Raw genomic sequence first — 21,675 nt, forward strand, 5'->3', positions numbered from 1 at the left:
ACACTGCCAAGCTTGTGGAGAGAACAGAGAACAAGGGGCACTGCCCACTGCCCTGTGCTCGTCACCATCCCCACCCCTGCCCTGTGCCACTCACCAGAGACACAATCCTGCTGAGAGGCATCATGCCTGGCCGGATGCTGCCACCTGGCTTCAGTGCCGCCTGCAGGTCCTCAGGGACAAAGAAGGACTCATTGTACCAGATGTCAAATTCTGCAGGGAGACAGGGAGATGGCACTGTGAGGGTGGGGAGTCCCTGAGGAAGCAGGTCAAGGCTGTGTGTGTCTGTCTGTCTTGTGCTTGTCACAGCTCACCCTCTCTTCACTTCCTGCTCCAGGGCCTCACCCTTTCCCATCTCCATCTCCTGCCCTCAGAATCCTGGAAACACACATCTAAAGCCCCGTCCAGGGACTTCCCTGGCAGTCCAGTGGTTAAGACTCCACTGCAGGCTTTGATCCCTGCAGCGGGAACTAGGGGAACTAGGATCCCGCATGGCCCAGGGCATAGCCAAAAAACAGTCCTGTCCAGCCCCTGCCTCTGCCAGAGAAAAGTTCTGAAGCCACTTCTAGAACTCAGACGGTAGCCCTGCCCTGTGCCTCCTGGAACCCCAGGTGGCCAGCCAACCTTCCCAAATGGCACACCCATGAGCAGGCGATGTCGACACTGATCCACCAGGTGCTGGCAGTACTGGATCTCAGCCCTGAGGTCCTGTAGGTCCTGATACTCTGTCCGGTACTGCTTCTTGAGGTCTTTAAGCTTCAAGATCAGCAGGAATTCCTCCTCATCAATGATCATCAGCCCCTTGTTCTCATACTCGCCTGCAGGGGGAAGGAGGAGGTAGGGAATGAGGTGCCCACCTGAGGTGGTCAGAAAGAGGGGAGAGTGCTGGCAAAGCATGAAGACAGGACCTGGGAAGGGCTGGGGTGCAGCATGGAGGTGGACAAGGCATGAGAAGGCCAGACTACTAGGATATGTCTCACAGCGAGAGGGGGCTCAGGTCAGAGGACCACACTGGCATTTTTAGGACAAACAGGAGGGGTAGGCAGAGGAAAGGGTAGAGATGGCCCACGTTCCACGATTATTTTGATCTTAAACCCCACTAGCCAAAGATATCCAGTAAATACCTCTATTATACAGGTGTTTACCTTTTTTATAAATTATGTAAACAAGCTGCTGCCACTGGCTAGTACCACAAGGCAGTTGGGCAGGGTTCCTTATTAATAACAGTAGATGTAAACCCACATTTCAAATTGTCTTCTTGACGATTTCAGCATTCGCCAGCTACCTTCTTGTCAGAGAACATCAGACATCTTGTCGGATGGCTGTCAGAGGGCTCCAGGAGGAGAGGGGTCAGTTGTGCTATTAGTCATCTCCTCTACTCACTGTCTCTTGGTATGGACCTTTTCAGGTCTGTCAGTTTGATAAAGGTTGTTAGGTTAAGACAAAACGATATCTGTGGAGCCACTCGCCTGGCTGTCTACTGCTCACAGCACCTTGAAAGTTCAGCAAAGGCGTCATGTCAACACCCAGCCCGAGGACCCTTGGAGAGTGAGTCCTGTTTATGACTGAGGTGTGTGGCCAGGGTGCACGAGGCAGTCCCCAGGTACCGGAGGAAAGCATTAGCACTTCCGCTGATGTTTACAGGGGAGAAGTGAGGCACATTAAGTGTCACTGACACCATTCATGGAGAGGCAAGGGTTCCAATTCAAGGTGTTTGCAGTGGGGTGGGGGGGGAGTGGTGTCCAGGGTAGCCCTCACCTTCAGTGCAGAGCAACCTGGTTTGCATGCTGTGGGCCTGATGTGGTCACTTTGATACAGACAAATCCGTCAGTCACAGAGTAGAGTCTTTACAGTACTCTGTTGACATGGGGAGTGACAACATCTTTTGTTCTACCCAGAGGTTCTCTGATTATCTCCACAGAAAACACTTATGAGAGCTGAACTTAAGATGATTTTTCTTTTTTTTCCACAAAAGACTAATTAATGTCTCAAATTCAGTGACTGTTCTGGGCTGATAAGTGGCTGTCAGTCAAGGTACCTAGAAAATATTTTTAAAAATGAATTTACTCGATCTGTTCCCTTAAGATAAAGGTATTTTACTTGCTATTTTAACAACCAATGGGAAAACAACTGCTTTCGGGGGGAAAGAGCAAAAATGTTTTTTGATACTGATAAAAGTTTAAATATTTTAAAATATTGTTTATTTCTTCTTCAACCCATCCTTTAAAAATGTCCATTTTCAGGTATATTGAGGAGTAAGTGATATATCAGCATAGCATGCATATATATTATTTAAAATATGTAAATATATAATAAGGGGTTGCATATTCAAAGGAGGTGTGGGGGGACTTCCCTGGTGGCACAGTGGTTAAGACTCCATGCTCCCAATTCAGGGGACCCGGGTTCCATCCCTGGTCAGGGAACTAGATCCCAAATGCATGCTGCAACTAAGAGTTCGCATGCCACAACTAAGGAGCCCACGTGCCACAACTAAGGAGCCCTGGAGCTGCAACTAAGGAGCCCACCTGCCACAGCTAAAAACTGGTGTGACCAAATAAATAAATATTTAAAAAAAAAAAAGGTGTAAGTAGAAGGCACAAAGAAGTGCTTGTTCGTCCTGCAAGGCCTTCACTCTAGAGGTTCTGGGTGGGGGCATGTCTGGAGCCATCATCACCCACCTTCCCCTACTTCCCAAACCCATGGAGGGCTTTGCCCTCTGGTACAATGTGTTAATGCTTGGTCCATAGGGTATGAGCAAAGTAGCCCCAAGAATTTGGAAATAAAGTTGCCCTCTGAGAAATAAGTGAGTAAAATGCAACCTCTGTGAGTGAGATGATCCCCCTGACCTGCAGAAAACCAAGTGCCACCTGGAGATGCCCAGGTGATCAGTGAGATCATTCAAGAAGGCCGGCCTAGCATAGGGTTGCGATTTAGCAAGGGAAAGCCCAGTAACTGGTGGTGTGCCCTGCCTGTGAACAAGAGTGTGGCCTCTGAACCACCAGCCTCAGTGTTGGGATGGTTACTCATTAAAATGCAGGTTCTGGGCCCTGCTCCAGATTTCCTGAGTCAGAGCCACTGATTGCAGCCTAGGAATCTGTACTTGACCAGCCCTTCCAAATGAGTCCTCTGCTTACTCAAGCTTGAGGGTTCTTGGTGCCCATTGAAGGTATGGGCAGTGTCTGCCACTGGGACAAGGGCACCAGGTCAGGGCAACCAGGTGAGCACTCTCCCCACTCCCCACACAGGGGTCCCTGCTCGTTGAGCCTGAGGGCTTCCCACACCACCTGCCTTAAGAGACAAGACTTTGCTAGGCCAGTTTGTTGCGGGGTTGGCATGAGGAATGGTCTTAGTGACAGTGAATCACTTGGCCCCTGGTATCCACATTCTCATTCCCTCCTCAGTTTCTCATGACCAGCACCCCTACCCCAATCAGACCACTGTGGTCAGTGAGGAGACAACACCAGGACCCATGGGCCTTGTGGCGGTCGCCAGCCACCCATCTCCCTGGGGAAGTGTCTACAAGACCAACATTCTGTCCCTCCATGGGCAGAAGCACATATCAGATGGAAGGTCCAGCACTTAGATCTGAGATAATGCAAGAAAGGGGACTTGCAGGCAGAAGCTAGCTGACAGGGAAGGACTCTGTGGTTCCCCAGGGCTGACTAGAGCCAAGTGATGACCCAGGGATGAAGCCTGCATCCCAACATCCCCTGCTGGCCCCCTTCCAACTCAGTCCTCCAGTACCCAAGGCTGCCCCATCCCGAGCAGGATGACTCAGATCCCACTGTCCCCCAACTATTTTCCCATCACCTTTACCTTGCTTCTCTCGCAGTGACTTGTTGAAATTTAGTGCCTCCTTGGTCATGTCGATCTCCCGCTTGATGGCATTGATGCGCTGTGTGGTCTCGCTGGCCCTTTTCCTCCGCTCATTCAAAATGGATTTGTTTTCTTTGAAGATGCGGTTGATTTCACTACCCCGTTCGTTCTTAAAGTCCTCAAAGGCCACAGGCTTGGTGGGTGGGGTGCTGGGCCTGAAGATGGAGGGGAAGGAGGAGGGAGAAATGGGGCAGCTGTCTTGGAGCCACCGGGCACTTCACCTTTCTTCCCTGGGGCTTCAGTAAGCAGGTCAGAATTCCTAGGCACCACCTACCCCAGATGGGAGCTAAACTGTGTAGGAATCATTCTCTCGTCTCTGTTTTACTGAGCACACAAGGGCACGTGACTATTGCAGAAAATGAGGAAAGTAAGGAAAAGTTACCAAAAAAAACCCCCAAAATACCACTCATTACCTATTGGCAACCACACTTTGGTGTATCTCCTTCATTTCTTTGATAACTGTTTTAATATTTGGAGTCATGCAAAATGTATAATTTTACATCTTACTTTTTTCACAGAAGCATTCTTTCATGCTATTAAAAACTCTTTGAGAACTCTAGTTAATAAGATATAAGATGAAGTGCTGGGCAGGGGAAAGTAGATTGTCTGCAACTTACTTTGAAATCCATTTTTTGAAAAAAGATGGATGGAAGGATGGAGAGAAACACACATGATGAAATACTATAGTAACATTAATGATAGAATCAAGAGGGTGTTCACTATACAATTCTTCCAACTTCTCTGAATGTTTGGAAGTGTTCACAGGCTGGGGAAAAATTCTTCATGTACATCTTTGTACATTTCAAGGGCAGAGAAAATAATTCACTTAGTGCCCTTTCCCTAATGTTAACTATTGAAGGTGTTACCAAAATTTTTTTCTTTTGCTTTTTAAATTAATGACGCAATCTTTTTGTATAAATCTTTGTCTACGTCTCTAATTACTTCCTCAGGATAGATTCCTAAAAACTCAATCACTGACTCACCACAGAGAGGAACTGGGTGGCTGGAGGAATGATCTCATACCTGAGAATTTTGTATCTTTTGAATATATTACTTATTCAAAATATGCAAATTTAATTATTCAAATAATTGCTATTTGGAGGGTCTAAAATGATTCCGTGTATAATTGTGTATCTTGGATGACTCCTGAGGTTGAACCATTTTGCACGTGTATAAGCCATCATATTTCTTCTTTTTTGGACTGTGCTCCTAGTCTTTGCCTATTACCCCCATTTTATTTCTCTTCTATCTGCAGGTGCTCTTTCCTTGTCATACGCTGATTTTGTATGATCTGGTGCAGGAGTTACTGTTAGATGGTCACCTGGGTGCGCGTAATTCCTCCTTTGGGGATTCCGAGGCAAGGGGCTCAATACTGGAGGTCTCCCGGTCCTGCAGAAGCATGTCTTTGACATCTCCATCCTTGGAGGATGGGGTCAACTGGGTCTTGGAGGTGGAAGCATCCAAGTCCTTGCCACTCACAGGGCTGCTGGCGCCCTCCTTTCTTGCCAAGGAGCTGGAAGGAGAAGGCAGGGAGACCCAAGGCTCAGTCTCTGATGCTGAGGGGAGTAATCTTGCTCAGCACTCATACACCAGAAGCCCCAGCCCGCTCAGCTCCTATCTTGAACATAAACCCAGGCCAAAGGGCAAAGAGTACAACCCTAAGCCATGCAGATGGGGAGGAAGAGGAGAGAATTTCTCTCCCTTTTATCAGAACAAGAAGTCCTCCTTCCAGCAGTCTCAGCAGGAGACACCTGGGAAAAATGGGCAGTCTCCAGTTTGGAAGCATATGGACATTTGGGGTGGGCCACAGGCTCTAAGGAGCATCATGGCTGCTGAGGTATTAGTGACACAGGCATCCCTGGGAAGGAGTAGCAGAGCCCCCACCCAGGGTGCGTCTGTCTGCAGACCAACAGTAAAGAGAGACACGTCTGACCCGCTCCTCTGATCAGTCCACGACTTGCTCTCCCACCTCTGTCAGTGCCCACACCAGCTCCCCGGAAAGTAGCCATCCTCCCTCTCCAACTGATGGCACCCGGGGTCCTCCCTCCCAGAGAGGTACATGTGAGCAGGACTGAACTAAAGGGAGGATATACATGGCTCCTTCCACTGTTTCCTTCTCTTTTCTTCTTCTTGCAACAGGTGTGGCTTGGGGGAACCAAGCCTCGATCCATTTGTTACTGCACTAATTACCCAACGGCAGAACAGAGAGGGTGGGGGTGTGACCTCCCTTCCTGAAGAGGCAGGAGGAGGCCAGGGCATCCTCCTAGCCAACTCCAGTACTGCATGTGACAGTTTTCTACAATCAGCTCTGGCCCGTGTCCTTTTACAAGTGATAATGGTAACAACATATTTGTATTGAGGTCTTCCAGGGACAGGGATTGCATTTACTCACTTATCCTCAAAACCACCCCAGTGACTGATGCTATTATTATTATTATACCCATTTTAGGGATGAGGAAACAGAGGCAGAGAGGCTCTTACACCTCACTGGGGTGACCCCCGTGGGTGAAAGAACTACTGAGCAGGGAGGTGAGCCCAGGCGTTACCTCCAGAGCGTGTGCTTTGTCCACCATGACACAGCACTTCCCAGGAAGGCTGGTTCATTAAGGGAACCTTGACACCCTGCATCTACAAACGAGTCTTGCCTGAAAGGTGAGCTGGAGTTTTTAGGTGATGTGGGTGCCAATTAGCCGGGTCACAGAAGGAACCTGGTGGTGGGAGCTGGGTTTCCACATGAAGTACCGGAGGGCGAGTGCCAGCCTGGCTTCTCACTTCCACTCTACCACACCTTAGCAATGTGACCTTGGAATGAATTCCCCTCTCTGAGCCTTGGTTTCCTCATTAGTTAAAATGGAGACATGAACTCCCACCTCGTGGAACTGCTGTGAGGATGACAGGTGACCAGCCCCAGCCTGGGCCCCACAGATGCTGCTAGTATTGGCAGGAGAGGTATCCATTGTGACCACCCCATAACTAAGATACCGGGGGAAGGGAGGGACAGCTTATGTCCTCCCTTTCGCCAGCCAAGGAGGGCCAGGTGCTGATCAGCTGGAGCAGCAGGAAGGTCACTCACCTGAGCTGCTCTTTGAACATCTTCTTGGACTTGGATTTCTTCCCGGGTCTGGTAGAGAAAGGGGCGACTCCGAGTCCGAAGCCTTGTCCATCAGGCTCGCCCACTAGGTGGCCGTCATCATCCACGAGCCCTGCCTGGACAGAGGCCAGTTGCAGGTCTGTGGTTAGATTAAGGGTTCAGGCTCCCTGGGGAACCAGGTGTATATGGACCAAAGGTGGACATGTTCATCCCACACACCGAGATGTGGCTCCTGCTGATGTCACTTCAGGCTTTCCCCAGCAGAGCTGTCTTTGACCACCCTACCCAATGTCCACTTCCTACATCAACTCCTCTCATGGTCTGGTGTCTCATTCCATACGCTGAGGCTCTTGGGGCCCGTTTCCAACCTAACTCTGGGAATTGGTCTTGTTTACTACTAGCCACATCTCCATTTTATGGAGGACATTTTGAACTCATATGCGGTTTACTCCTGCCTGGGTCACCCCATGCTCATGCTGGTGTTACCTTTATCTGTCACAACCCTAGATCTGCTTTAATGCAAGACACTCACTGTCTCTGGAAAGATCTGGGGATGGAAAAATCTGATGTGAGTCTTGTCGGCAAGAGGCAATTGTGCTTACCTTCTGGACAGCAGAGATGGCTGCGAAGTCATTCTTGTCTATGAGGGTGTACTTCCGGCGCAAAGTGGATTCCACTTCCTGTTCCTGTTGGCTTGGGAGAGAGAGTGAAAGAACCCATCACAGCTGGGGCCATGCTGAACCCACTGGGGCAAGCACCAACTACTGGAGTTAGAAGTTGTTTGTGTGTGGCCCCTGCGGCAGAGCCACATCCTCATCATGAACCAGACCAGACCAAAAACGCTCATTCCCCTGCTCTCCACTCCCCAGTGCGTGTACCCATTGTCCAGCCCCCAAATCTGCAGGGGCCATCTTATGTGCCAAGCACAACTGCTCTAAGATGACCTTTAACAAGGACTGTAAGCCTACCTCGGCACCATGCTTCCCCACCTGTCTGTCTCTAACAGGCCCTTCAAAATCACATACCCAGCTTCTGTGATACCATCCAGCATCAGGCAGTCAGGCTACAGGTATGTCTGTACCCAAATAAACCACAAATCCCTCCTGAGGTGGGGAGGCGGGTGTGGGGAGTATCAAAGTGTCCTGCTCCGGCCATCTTCAGGGCTGGCACTCCATAAGGACCTCCTGTCCAATTAATAAACTCAGGAAACCAGGGACCACCTCGTCTCTGAGTAGCCCTTGAATGGAGGGTTGTCCTCCCCACATCCCCCAGGGGAAGGGAAGGGCAGGAGGATATAAGAGCTCAGGGGCAGAGGCTGTCGGGGACACCCAGGGCCTGCCATACCCAGAGGCCTCTGATCTGGCTCCTCACACACCAAAGAGAAGGCAGTGCACTTGGAGACCGGCATCCATACCATGGGAAATGAAAATGGCAGCCTGACGTAGCAGTGGGGTGGATGGGGTGGGCCCCTTACCTCAGAACCACCCGGAACTGGTTGAACACCTCCTGGATCTGTCTGAGGTTGATTATCTGGAGGGAAGAGAACAAGGCAGAGGTTAGACCAAGGGCACCACGGGACCAAGGCTGTGTCTGTGTTAGTAGAGAAACCAGGACCCCTTGGCTAACCCGTGGACCATCTGTCTCAAGAATGGGACATCTGGGACTTCCCTGGTAGCACAGCGGTTAAGAATCTGCCTGCCAATGCAGGGGACACGGGTTTGATCCCTGGTCCAGGAAGATCCCACATGCCACAGAGCAACTAGGCCTGTGTGCCACAACTACTGAGCCTGCACTCTAGAGCCTGCGAGCCACAACTATTGAAGCCTGTGTGCCACAACTACTGAGCCTGCACTCTAGAGCCTGCGAACCACAACTGCTGAAGCCCACGCGCCTAGAGCCCGTGCTCCTCAACAAGAGAAGCCACCGCAGTGAGAAGCCCGCACACCATGATGAAGAGCAGCCCCCGCTCACCGCAACTAGAGAAAGCCTGTGTGCAGCAACAAAGACCCAACGCAGCGAAAAATAAAAGCAACAACAACAACAAAAAAAGAATTGGACATCTGCCAGCACCCTCTCAGGAAAGCGGCAGTCCAGCCCTCCTCAAGAACAGAGAAACACCTGATTAGTAGTTTTAAAACTATTTACTGCGACTATAATAATCACCTTTTCTGAGTGAAGACCTCTATAAAATTAAAATGACTCTAGTTCTTGAGAATACTAAGAAAACATTTAAATACAATTTATTGTCCTCAGCTCTCTCCTGCTTCCAAAAGGTTCCATTACGAACCTTTCTGTGTGGGCACAGACACACTCACCTGTGGCTGGAGGAAGGCCACCAGCCTCCCTCTTGGGCCTATAGCCCACCAGCATTACCCTTGACGCCCTGGTCAGTCTGGGGCTGCCCTTACTAGGAAGACCAGAGCAGCCTGCCTCTCAGTTGTCCCAGGCTTGCCTCTGGCAGCTGCTCACAGTAACAGGTCGGGCGAGCTTCTGCCCATGAGCTCCCTGATGAGAGGTCTGCCAGCCTGTGCTATAAAAACAATGCATCTTTCCCTGTGTGGCTGCTGTCTCCTCCTCCTTGGCCCACTCCAGCACGGGCCCTGGGGGGTCTGCCTTGTAGACAACCAGCATGACCATCATCCTTTAATGCCCTCACTCTGCCTGGCACAGTGAAGCCCCTGAGGTGCTGCATCTCAGTTCATCCCAGCTCAGTTTCCCTCCCCACCACACCGTACAGGTGAGGCCACCAGAGTACACAAGCTTGAGCATTTTCCTGAGGTCACTCAGCAAGGAGATAGCTGAGCTGAGATTTGATCCAGGGTAGCCTAGCTCCAGGGTCCACACTTGTGCCCCCAGCGATGGACCACCTCCTGTGTATTCAAGGCTGTTTAAGGCTGTCAGCCACTCTGTGGGTCACCCACAGCGCTGCAACCCTAAACATGGATGCCAAGGCCCTGAGGTGGGCTAAAGGGCCCTGAGGCCAGGAGTCCAGCACCACCTACCCTACACCCCCTGTACCCTCTCAGTGTGAGGTTCCAAGGCTAGCACAGCACGCATCGGGGTGTGGCCAGGAGATGGAGGCCCGGGCCAGCTGGACACGGTGGTCCTGAGGGGCTCCTTACGTCAATCTCGTCCAGCGTTCCCTCCAGGTACCTCCGCACCTGGGAGTTGATCTCGGCAATTTGAATTTCATCCATGGGGTCATAGTTAACAAGGGTACGGTTGGCCTTGGAGGAGAAAAGGAACATATTGTTAAGCTCCAAGCACCCAAGCCCAAGCGGGGTGGCAGGGACCATTCTGAGAACCATAGTGGGGAGGTTGGGCACAGACCCTGGCCGCCCAAGCCAGCTCCATTCCCTTCATCACCACGTCCTGGCAAGGAGGGCCTGACTCACAGGCCAGGTGTTCAGGTCATCAAGGGACAACCAGGTAGGGCGGGGAAGGAAAGGCTGCCCAACAGGGGGCCTGCTACTCCAAACAAGGGGGTTCTGCTGACTGAGTCTCAGCAGACTCTGTAGGATGAGGGCCACAGGAGGGAGGGGGCAGCCTCTGCCTTGAGGCTCCTCTGGACCATGAGCATTAGCTCAGACAGGCTACTGGAGGACTCCTGCCCCCGCCCCCTACCTTCATGGCTCCCTGCTGCTGTCCCCACCTGACCATCCAGCCTTGGTCAGGGGCCACCTCTCCTGACCTTGACCCATCATGCTGTCTGCCCCTGTACCCCTGCCAGGCCTCTGGCCCCTGCCCCTCATCCCCCCCGCCTACTGCCTGACCATCTGACACCCCTGTCCACATCTTCTTGTTTGTCCAGTGTCCCTGCCTACCAGACATTCCTGGTCCCCCAGCACTTCTGCCCCACCCTGGAGTCTCTCTACTTGGCCCCTGACGCATCTGGCCCCCTGTCCACCCAGTCCCTCTGCCCACCGAACTGGCTCTGCTCATCCAGCATCCCTGCCCTGACCCTTTGCCCCCTCCCAACCTAGCCCTTCTGCCCACCTTGTACCCTGACCCTAGTCCCTCTAGCATTCTGGCAACCATGCCCCACCACCACCTCTAGCCCCTTACCAGGCTGTCATGGATGGCTAGTTCCTGCTTGAGCAGTGCCACCTCCTTCTCCAGGTTCTTGACCATTCGCTGCCAGGGAAACATATTGTGGGGTGGGGGGTGGGGTGAGGGGGAAAGCAGGGAGGACAGTCAGAGAAGCCACCCTGCCTCTTCCATATCAAGCCTATAATTCCCCACCCGTGCCTGGACATCCTGGCTCTTCCAGGTAATCCATGGGGTGTGATCTCAGCATCTGGATGATTCCCTCCCCACTAGTGACTTTTCCCCAACTGGGTAACTTTAGGGCTTGAGGGGGTCTCAGCAGTCCTCTGGCCTCTGCCTCTTCCTGCAGAGGAGACTGAGAACAGAGTGAGCACAGGCACCCCTAGGGCCACCTCAAACCCTGACTCCCAGGAGCTCCAGTCCAACAGGGTAATGGCCCTCTCAGTGCAGCCCATGCCTCCAGGATGCATTGACCCTCATCCTTCCCAACCACTACACAAAGCATTACCATTCCCCACTGATAATCAGGTATGCCACCTCCAATTTATTGCTGCTACAAAAAATGCTGCAAAACATCTTTGCACTTACATCTTTGTGTACGAGAACACAGTGATGTATGAGCTCTATGTGATCTGTCCCATTACTTCTTTCCTCCTCTTTTCCTCCTGCTCACTCCATTCCCACCAAATGGGCACATTCCTGCCTCTGCAGTCTGTCCCCTCTGCCTGGGACACTCTTCTCCCAGGTATTTCCATGGCTCACCTCCCTCAAGTCTTTGTTCAAAAGCTTCTAAATTAGGCGCATCTCTATCACCTCATGTAAAACTGCAATCCCCTCCCCACCCTCACACCACTCTTTTTAAAAATCTTGCTCTACTTTTCTTTCATAGAACATACCCTAGAGCAGTGTTGTCTAATAGAACTTGCTGTAATGATGAAAATGTTCTGTGTTTGTGCTGCAAGCCACATAAAGCTATTGAACACTTAAAATGTGACTGGTGGGACCAAGGAAGTGAAATTTTAATTTTATTTAATTTTACTGATTTCAGGGGACTTCCCTGGTGGTCCAGTGGTTAAGACTCCGCACTTCCACTGCAGTGGGCACGAGTTCGATCCCTGGTTGGGGAATTAGGATCCCGCATGCCGTGTAGCACAGCCAAAAAAAAAATTTTTTTTTACTGATTTCAGTAGCCACATGTGAGTAGTGGCTACTGTATTGGACAGTGAAGCTCTACAACTTACCTATTTTGGTTTTAAGAAAAATTATATATATTTAAGGTGTACAACATGATGTTTTTGGTTTTTTTTTTGCGGTACGCAGGCCTCTCGCTGTTGTGGCCTCTCCCATTGCAGAGCACAGGCTCTGGATGTGCAGGCTCAGCGGCCATGGCTCACAGGCCCAGCCGCTTCACAGCATGTGGGATCTTCCCAGACCGGGGCCCGAACCCGTGTCCCCTGCATCGGCAGGTGGACTCTCAACCATTGCGCCACCAGGGAAGCCCCAACATGATATTTTGATATACATGTACACAGTGAAATGATTACTACACTCAAGCTAATTAACATATCCACTAGTTACCGTCTTTTGTGTGTGTGGTATGAGCATCTGAGATCTACTTTCCTAGCAAATTTTCAGTACACAACACACTACTATTAATTATAGTCACCATGCAGTACATTAGGTCCCCAGAACTAATTCATCTTAGAACTAAAAATATGTACCCTTTGACCAACATCTCCCCATTTTTCAGCCTGCCCCCACCCCACTCCTGGTAATCACTGCTCTACTTTCTGCTTCTACGAATTTGACTTTGTTAGGTTCCACATATAAATGAGATCATGCAGTATTTTTCTTTCTGTGTCTGGCTTATTTCACTTAGCATAATGTCCTCTAGGTGCATCCATGTTGTCTTAAATAGCAAATCTAGAAATGACTGATTTCTTATGTTTAGTATATCTATCTCTCCCACCCCCAGCCGACTGTCAGCTCTTCAAAGACAGAGATTTGTGTTTCTGTTGGTACACTGATACGTCCCAAGTGCTTCAAAAAGTGCCTGGCACATAGTAAGTACTCCAGAAATTTTAGCTGAGTGAATAAATGATACATTTCTAGAAGCAGAATTGCTTAGTCATTTTACATTTGATAGATACTGTCCTAGTGTTTTTCATATAAGAAGCACAAGGGACTTCATGCTGAGAACCTTCACTGTGAACAAGAGGGCTTCCTTTAGTTGTCAAAAAATGGCCACTGGAGGGAGCCCCTGACAGCTGGTTCTCAGGACTGGTGACCAAAGCTGTGATCAGTCTGTAGCAAGGGGTCCTGGTGTCCTGGTGGCTCAGTGGCAAATCAGGGCACAAAGCCTGAACTCAAGACACATGACCAGGGTCCAGATTCTGACTCTGCCCCTCTGGGCATCCTCAAGATGGTCCTTCAGGTGGACTCCCTGTGAGGTGAACGGGAGAGGACTGGTGGCCGGCCCCTACTCATCTCCATCCCCTCCTCTCAGCTGAGGGATCTCAGCTCTAGAAAATGCACTATGCCCAGCTAGGAAAAGTCTGGCTGAGCTGCTGGGGACCTCCAGCTGGATGACTCTGTCCAGTGTGGCATGAGGAGCCAGGTTAGACCTCTGGGCCAATCTGGTGATGGTGGAAATGAGCCATCTGCTCCCATGGGTCACCAGCCTCTATGCTGCACCCTGAGAGTATGGAAGCCACTTCTCCTACTGCCTGTCAGGCTTAGAGGCCTCTAACTTGCCCTCTTCTACTGACTGGAAAGAAGCTGCTTGGAAATAGGGCTGAAGCAGAAGACTCCACAGAATAGGGTTTGACAGCACCTCCTGGCTGACCAACTCCCTTATAAGAAACAGGGGCATTTTCTGGATGGAAGAAAAATGCCTCAGAGACAGCACAGACCCATGTAAGCTCCTTGCTGGTTAGGTGTTTCCATCATAAATGTAATGAGGATAATTCAGAGAGTTCTGCTTAAGTCCACGCCAGGCTGTGAGCAGCTATCAGCCTAAGAAGTTTCCCTATTTTGACCCCACGGCAGCGTGCAGCTGTGCTTCCTCTTGGCAGAGTAGGGTACCCCAAGTCTCTCTGCTGTCTGTTTATGCCCGTGGCTCACAACCCTTACACCACCTCACAGAATCACAGAATGACATAGTGGGAGGGTTGCTGGAAGTCATCAGTCCAACCTCCTAGTTCACAGATCCTGAGGCTCAGAGCCTGAGCAACTCACCACAGAGAGCTGGTAGCAGAGGTGGATCAGGAACTCAATCTCCCACCTTCCAGCCAGCCCCACCAACCAAGGAAACTCTACAGAAGCTATTCCACCCCCTTGAAAACAGGTATCAGTACTGAAAGTGGTGCTGGAAACAACCTGGGAATACTGGCTACAGTCTAGGAAAGGCAACAGCCAAAATAATTTTCCAGGTCTCTCTCGAGAACTCATACATATAAAGGAAAATGTTTATCATAAAGATTATAAACACATTTGCATTTGGTGACATGGCAACTTGGCTGTCCAGGAACAACAGTGCAGATTTCAGAATAGGAATTACATTAAAATGAAAGTCCTTGCTACCAGGTGCAACGCCCACTCAGCCAGGTTCACAGGGGGTAATGTGGTAGTCCTAAGCTAAGAGAGCACCAAATAAGAAAATAAGAAAAATAAATAAGAAAAGCTCCAAGCTACAGAAAAGCATAGAAAATAATGCCATGAAACCTTGGGAAGACCACCCTAAAATCTGACTTTAACAGCATGCCACCATATTGGCTTCAGGTGTTTTTGTTTTTGTTTTTTTAAGAAATAAAACATTTCAGATAAATGTGAAGCCCCTGGCTACCCCACTCCAAATCCATTCCCCACCCTGACATCCAGAAGGAACCTCTGCTCAGTTTGGTCTTTTCACTCCCATACATTTTTTCTTTGTACACACATCTATCCACTAATGATGATCAGCATTGCTTTGTATGTTCTTATACTTGGTATAAATGAGAGATGCCACCATTCAATCCCCAAGTTGTTTTCTCACTAGAGATTATCCATGCTCGCAGCTCACTGACTCCCTCCCTGTGCAACCTACTTAGCTACTCTTCTGTTAAAGGCTATTCATCATGTTCCTAACTTTTCACCATTACAACAAGCAGTGCAGCACCATCTTCTATAAGTCTCTTTATGTGCATATGTGAGAATGCTGCTAGACTATATACCTAGAAGTGATACTGCTGGTCTGCAGAAGTTGACTATAGTGCTAGCTAACATTTCCTGAGCATTTACTCCATGACAGCACTGTGCTAAAAGATTCCTACGCATTATCTTGTTCTTCACATCTCTTTGAGAGTGAACTCTGTTACTCCTGCCTTAGAAAGAATAGGTATCTCGCTGAGGTTATACAGCTGACGAAGGAAAGGGCAGGCTGCTGAACCAGGATAGCCCAACGCAGGGGCCAGCGCTCTTAACTACTGTGCCCGTCATTCTCCAAGTGTGGTCCCAGAACAGCAGCAGCAGCAGCACCGGGGATACTCATGAGAAATTTGAATCCTCAGTCCCCACCCCAGACCGATGGAATCAGACACTCTGGGAACTGGTGCAGTGACCTGTTGTTCAATGAGCCCGCAGGGTGATTCTGATACCCACTCAAGTTTTGAGAACCACTGCTCTAAGCTCTACTTCCTCCTCAACCTCCAAACCATGGGTTAGATCCACAGAGCCCCCGGACTGTTACTTTCCTTCAGGATTTAGAATCTAGAAAGTTTAGCTGGTTTGTCATGGGTTTATATGCTCCTGTCTCCAGTAACTACGATTGCATAAGCATCTTAAAGGAAAACCAAATTATTGGTAAATGTGTTTTTACTTTACTAGATGTTGCCAAAATGCTCTCCAAAGTGGTTGTCCATTACACTTAGACCAGAAGTAAATAAGCATTGCTGTTTCTGCACATACTCACCATTGTTTCTACATTGTCAGAAAATTTCTAATTTTTGCTAGTCTGAGGGTGGAATTCCGCTAAGGTTTTAACTTGCATTTCCCTGGCTAATGGTGAGGCTGATCATTCTTCTGATTGGTCAGCTGTTTGCTGAGAGGGATCGCTCAGGCTGGGAAGAAAGAGGTTCTGTAGTGACCTAACCAGATGAGTCTGAGAGATGGTCTACACTGATTTAGCTCAGAAACAATTAGCTCTAAGGACTCTCATGCAGAAGCCCAGGGGTACTCAGAGGCCTTGAAGCCCCACATATGAATTGGGTGGGGGGCCTGACCTAGCCCTTTCACCTTTGTGGCAGCCCCCAAGGGACTCTAAACACTGGCCTATCCCAGAGCAGAAAGGGACTGACCCAGGATCACATGCGTATCTTTGGTCAAGGCAGGAAGGGAAGCCAGGCTTTTGTGACCCAGGCAGCAAACCCATACACCTTCCCCACAGCGAGATACCTGCCTACAAGCCCCTTAGTACCTCAGCGTCATACTTTTCGTTGATGGCAGGCTCAGTGGTGACCAGCTTCATCCTGCTGGCAAACCGCAGTGAAGACAGCTGAAAAACAGATCAGACAGACCTCTATGTTCTTGGTCAATTACTTGTGAGTAGAGATATGTGCAAAACAGGTTAAAGGATTCCACTAGAAAACAAGTCTCCCTGCAGAGAGGAATGCTCCATGGGCCCATGGAGTGACGTCTGGGGGTCCTGCCCGAGTCCCTCTGGGCACACAGCCAGCCAGAGGTAATTATGGCTGGGGGCCCATGGGGTGGCCACAGAAGCGGGCACTTGGGAAACAGCCCCACTGTGCTGATGTTCCATGAGGAGTGGAGGGCTGCTCCGTGGCAGTGAGGAGCAGCCAGTGGCACATGAGCTGCCAGTGAGCCCTGACATCCCAGCCTCATACTGTGCTGGGCTGACTCGGAGCCCTGAAACAGGGAAGCCGACTTGGAGGGGGGATGGGTAACCAAGAAGTAGCCTGAGGAAGGCCTGAAAGGGCTCTTCCATTGGACAGTCTTGCCTAGTAGTTAAGAGATCTGCCACCGACCAACTGACTGCACAACCTCAGACAGGTCTTGTAACTTCTCTGTAAAGTTGGGAAGACCTGCCTCACAGGGTCACTGGGAGACTTAGTGCTGAGGTATGCAATGTGCTCTGGACAGAACTGGCTCACAGAGAGCCCTCAGGAAGAGACCCCTGTCATTTTAGTTGGAGTTGCTTCTGTGTGAGGGTGAAATCATACTCTCCTGCTGTAAGCACAGCAGCAAGTGTGGCCACGACTCCCTCATACACACATGCGTGGTCAATGCATTGAGCAACACGAATCATGACAGGAACAGTTTTAAAGTTTTAAAGCATTTGGAGAAGAGAATCATGAGCTTCTGCACCCCCAATATGCCTTTGTCCCAACCCCCGATACTCTTCCAGCAGCTCCTTAGGGCTCCTGTGGGCTCAGTCCTAATCAGAGATCCCAGGTGGTGTGGGCACAAGCCTCGGGGGACAGCAGGTACCAGGAGAGCTGCTTCCTGTGTGACCATCTCAGGGGTGGGGATAAGGGGAGAAAGGGTCTTCCACGGTCTTGGAGGACGTATTTCTTAACCACGCAGCCAGGAGGCCCAATATTCATATGACTCCTCTTGGGGTTCACTCATACTTTGTTATGCTGTGAGACCAGTAGGTGCCTGAAGCCTTCCTCTGGGGATGCTGTCTGCACATCAGCTGGAGCTCCCCTCCCTGGCCTCCCAAGTCCCAGGGCACTGGGTATGTGGCCGGAGAACTCCCCATGGAAGCTGGGATGGTCCCTAATGCACCAAGCTGGGAGGCCCTGCAGAAGCATCTTGCCCTGCAATGTCCCTGGAAATAACCTGTTTCACCTAGTGGATTCTCCAGATGACTGAAGCTTGCCCCAAACATCCACATTTGACCAAAATGTCTAGGGAGAGATTTCCAAACCTATCTTATTTAGGATGGGTAGGGAGGAGAGGCGGGGAGCCCCAGCCTGGGTGCCTAGCTATGTGGACTCACCTGTGTCATTGGCTCACTTCGTATTCCTGCCTCTGGTTCTCATAAGCTTCTCACCTCCCCGGGTCACCTGTTTCCTGCTGTTGGATTAATCTCCCCGAGTCACAACTCTGGCCACAGCCCTCTCCTACTAAAACCCTGTGACAGTCCCCGCCACCTGGAGCAGAATAGCCAAGGCCTCAGCATGGCCGCCAGGGCCCATCCAGCCGCTGCACCTTCTTCTTCTTCCTCTCCTTCCCGAGCTCCTCGCTGCAGTGGCAAAATACTCCTGGCATGGGCCAGAAAACACAGTCCTTGCCCCACAAAGCTGGCTCTCAGCCTTCTCTTCTCACATAGGCCCCCACACTGAGCTTGCCACCTGCCTTGCCTCTTCCTTGACATGGCTTCTGCCCCTTGGTACTTGGTATTTGGATCCTGGCTGGGCCCCCTTCAGCAATTTTGGCTCAGACTCATCCCTGGATCCCTCCACCCTTGACCATGTCTATAGCTACTGTGTCAGTTTACCCAGCCCTGGCATGCATGAGGAGGGATTCCATCCCGGTTGCACTGGCTGTCTTTACATACCGTCTCTTCTAACTGGGAAGCTTCTCCATAGATGTTTGTCACAAGGACCATATTGCAATTTCCCCCTGCAGAAAGCAGGACACAGAAGGGCCATGAACCATGTGGGTTTTCTGCCAAGAGATTCCTTTGAGGGTGGTGGGTGGCGGGGGCGGGAGGGCTCTGAACATTTGTGTCCCTTCAAAATTCATATATTGAAGTCCTAACCCTCAATGTGATGGTATTTGGAGGTGGCGCCTGCAGGAAGTAATTAAGTACATGAGGTCATGAGGGTGGAGCCCCATGATGGGATTAGTGCCCTTGTAAGAAAGGAAAAAGAGACCAGAGCCCTGTCTCCCTTTCTGATCTCTTTCTTTTCTTTCTCTCTCTCTCTCTTTGCCATGTGAAGACACAACGAGAAAGTGGCCATCTACAGGCCAGGAAGAGAGTTTTCACCAGGAGCCATTCCTGCCAGACCTTGACCTGGGACTTCCAGGTTCCAGGACTGTGAGAAATAGGTGTCTGTTGTTTAAGCCACCCAGTCCGTGATATTTTGTTCTAGCAGCCTGAGCTGACTGAGACAGGGTCAGAGAGGACACATTCAAGCATGCATGAGGCTGGGAGGCAAGGGGAAGAAGAAGAGAAGCAGGAGAGGCTGTCAAATGTACCTAAAAGAGGAGCTGGGGGAAAAGCAGAGGAGAGAAGACTTGGAGTAGGGCAGAGGGCTCTAGGCCAGGGCTTTGCTTATGGGGGGATGAGGGGGAGCACTCAGTTAATAATCACACACCAACCACTGTGCCATTGGGCCCAATGCAAAAGCCTGGGAACACAAGGATGACAAGACACAGCCCCAGCTCCTCAGTCAGGGAAGGGAAGACGTCACCGGAGAAGCCCTCCACCTTGGTCTTCAAGGTGGTGAAGGATTCTGCCAGCTGGTTCAGGGATGAGGGGAAATGAGAAGGTACTTCCGGTAGAGGCAAAAGCTTAAGCAAAGGTTCTGAGGAGTGAAGAGAATGACATGGGGGACATGAGAGGTCACTGTGCTTGATTCTGCCTTTCCAGGTGTGCCTGAGGTCACTGTGAAAAGGCTGCAGGTAAGTCCATGCCACCAGGAGGGAGCAATTCCATTATCACCAGTAACAGATATGCCAGGCCTGTCCGTCCCCGCTGTGCACCAACCATACCCTCACCTAAGGAATCCTTCAGGGCGTGGGTGAGCTTGCACTGCCGGAAGGGGATGTGGTCTCGCTTCTGGTCCCCGAGGGCAATGATGGCCTGCTCCAGGAATGACAGCGACTTGTTGATGTAGGTGGCTTCCTTCAGGACTCGGCCCTCAGACTACAAACCAAAGGTCAGTTCCTCATCAGACCAAGTGGAGAGGCTGCCCCACAAAGAACACTGCAGGTCTGTGGCCAGGCCAGAGCCTCGTTCCCAGAACCAGGTCTTCTCTCCCTGTCATGGGATTGTATTGTATCCGCCTTGGGCTAATGGGAACACTCACATGAACACTCGTGCAAATATTCTTATGAATGAATGCTCATGTGAATATGAATACTTATGTGAATATTTATATGAATACTCTCTTAAGAGTCACACTATTATGAATACACATGGGAATATCTGTGCAGATAATTGAGCAAATAATCCTGGGAATATACATTCATTCAATACACAGATACATTCATACGAACGCAGGTAGGAATGCTCATCTGAATGCTCTTGTGAATACTTATGTTAATACGCTCACATGAATATTTATGTGAGATGAAAAATTCATGCAAATATTCATTGGGTGAACACTCACACTGATACATAGAGAGACGCTAATACGAGCATGGAGCATTGACTGAGCACTGACTGAGTGCCAGGTACTTTGCTAAGAATTAGGAGCCATCATCTCATTTAATGTTTACCAAAATCCTGCCAGGTAGGAACTGCCTCTCTGTTTCACCTCTGCTAGTTCTGTCCCTCCAGCTCCACTGCGCCTAGCTCGGGATGGTGCTCACGAATGCCCAATGAGGGACGGCCCAGGTGCACAGAAACTAAGCCAGAAACAGAGCTGTGGCTTCTTGAGGAAGAACTTCCTGCTTCCCCACTTACCCTAGACTTCCCCAGCCTCTCCGAGCCTGCTAGATCCACCAAGTTAATTTTGGAAGTGATGTACTTTTCGTCTGATAAGGTCCGCGAATGGGCCTGTGAAACACCCAAAAAGAGGTTAAACTGTCACAGGGAGAAGGTTCTTACTGAGCAGGCCCCATGGGAATCGACCGCCCCTCTCGGCTCTTCAAAGAGCTTGCACTTACCTCCACGTAGATTGTGAAAATGCAGTGTGACCTAGATGAGTTCTTGTTCATTGTGTGGGAGGCTATAATCCTGTTGGTCTCTCCCTGAAGAAGACGGAAAACACAGACAACGTTTTGAAATATTAAAATAACACGGCATTTGGATCATTTTTCAATTATGCAGAAATGATATTTATATCACTGCAATCAGCCAGGCCTTCCAGGGAAATCTCATTTATAAACTAGGAGAATAGAAGACAAATTGGAGTCCAGACCTATACTTTCACTCACTGCTAGAGATGTGTGAATTTGTATAATAGTTTTCTTTCCTTTTTTTTTTGGCCACGCCATGCAGCTTGCGGGATCTTAGTTCCCTGACCACGGACTGAACCTGCGCCCTTGTGAGTGAAAGCTCCAAGTCCTCACCACTGGACCACCAGGGAATTCCCTGTATAATAGCTTTCTGAAAAGCAAAGCAGCAATAAGAATTAAGAGCCTTAGGGGCTTCCCTGGTGGCGCAGTGGTTGAGAGTCCGCCTGCCGATACAGGGGACACGGGTTCGTGCCCCGGTCCGGGAAGATCCCACACGCCGTGGAGCGGCTGGGCCCGTGAGCCATGGCCACTGAGCCTGCGCGTCCGGAGCCTGTGCTCTGCAGCGGGAGAGGCCACAACAGTGAGAGGCCCGCGTACCATAAAAGAATTAAAAGCCTTAAAAATGTTCATGAATATTGAATCATAACCAACCTACATATCCAACAATTAGGGAATGGTCTAGCTGTACAATGGAATGTTATGCAGCCAGGAGAATGCTGACAAATAGTTTGTTGTTTTTAATAAATTTATTTATT

General features: G+C 50.1%; 1 protein-coding gene across 9 annotated transcripts in view; it reads right to left on the reverse strand.

The window, feature by feature from the left end:
• The window catches only part of KIF9 (kinesin family member 9), a 53,522-nt gene that overhangs the window by 15,318 nt on the left and 16,529 nt on the right, over nucleotides 1-21,675 (reverse strand). For 5 of the 9 annotated variants that reach the window (XM_022573301.3, XM_089918090.1, XM_022573300.3 and 2 more), the window contains 14 exons: nucleotides 20,849-20,932; nucleotides 20,646-20,738; nucleotides 19,736-19,883; nucleotides 18,570-18,634; nucleotides 16,464-16,541; nucleotides 11,030-11,098; nucleotides 10,087-10,191; nucleotides 8,439-8,494; nucleotides 7,567-7,657; nucleotides 6,947-7,080; nucleotides 5,195-5,386; nucleotides 3,814-4,028; nucleotides 639-815; nucleotides 95-210 (listed from right to left, as the gene is read on the reverse strand). In XM_022573301.3, coding sequence (XP_022429009.1) covers nucleotides 95-210; nucleotides 639-815; nucleotides 3,814-4,028; nucleotides 5,195-5,386; nucleotides 6,947-7,080; nucleotides 7,567-7,657; nucleotides 8,439-8,494; nucleotides 10,087-10,191; nucleotides 11,030-11,098; nucleotides 16,464-16,541; nucleotides 18,570-18,634; nucleotides 19,736-19,883; nucleotides 20,646-20,738; nucleotides 20,849-20,932 — 1,623 coding nt within the window. The other 4 variants (XM_089918092.1, XM_089918087.1, XM_089918091.1 and 1 more) reach the window with 3 other exon arrangements.

Source organism: Delphinapterus leucas, chromosome 10 (assembly GCF_059928025.1).
Source record: "Delphinapterus leucas isolate spDelLeu-1000000601 "Yukka" chromosome 10, BTC_Dleu_Yukka2, whole genome shotgun sequence".
In the NCBI taxonomy this organism is placed as follows: Eukaryota; Metazoa; Chordata; class Mammalia; order Artiodactyla; family Monodontidae; genus Delphinapterus; species Delphinapterus leucas.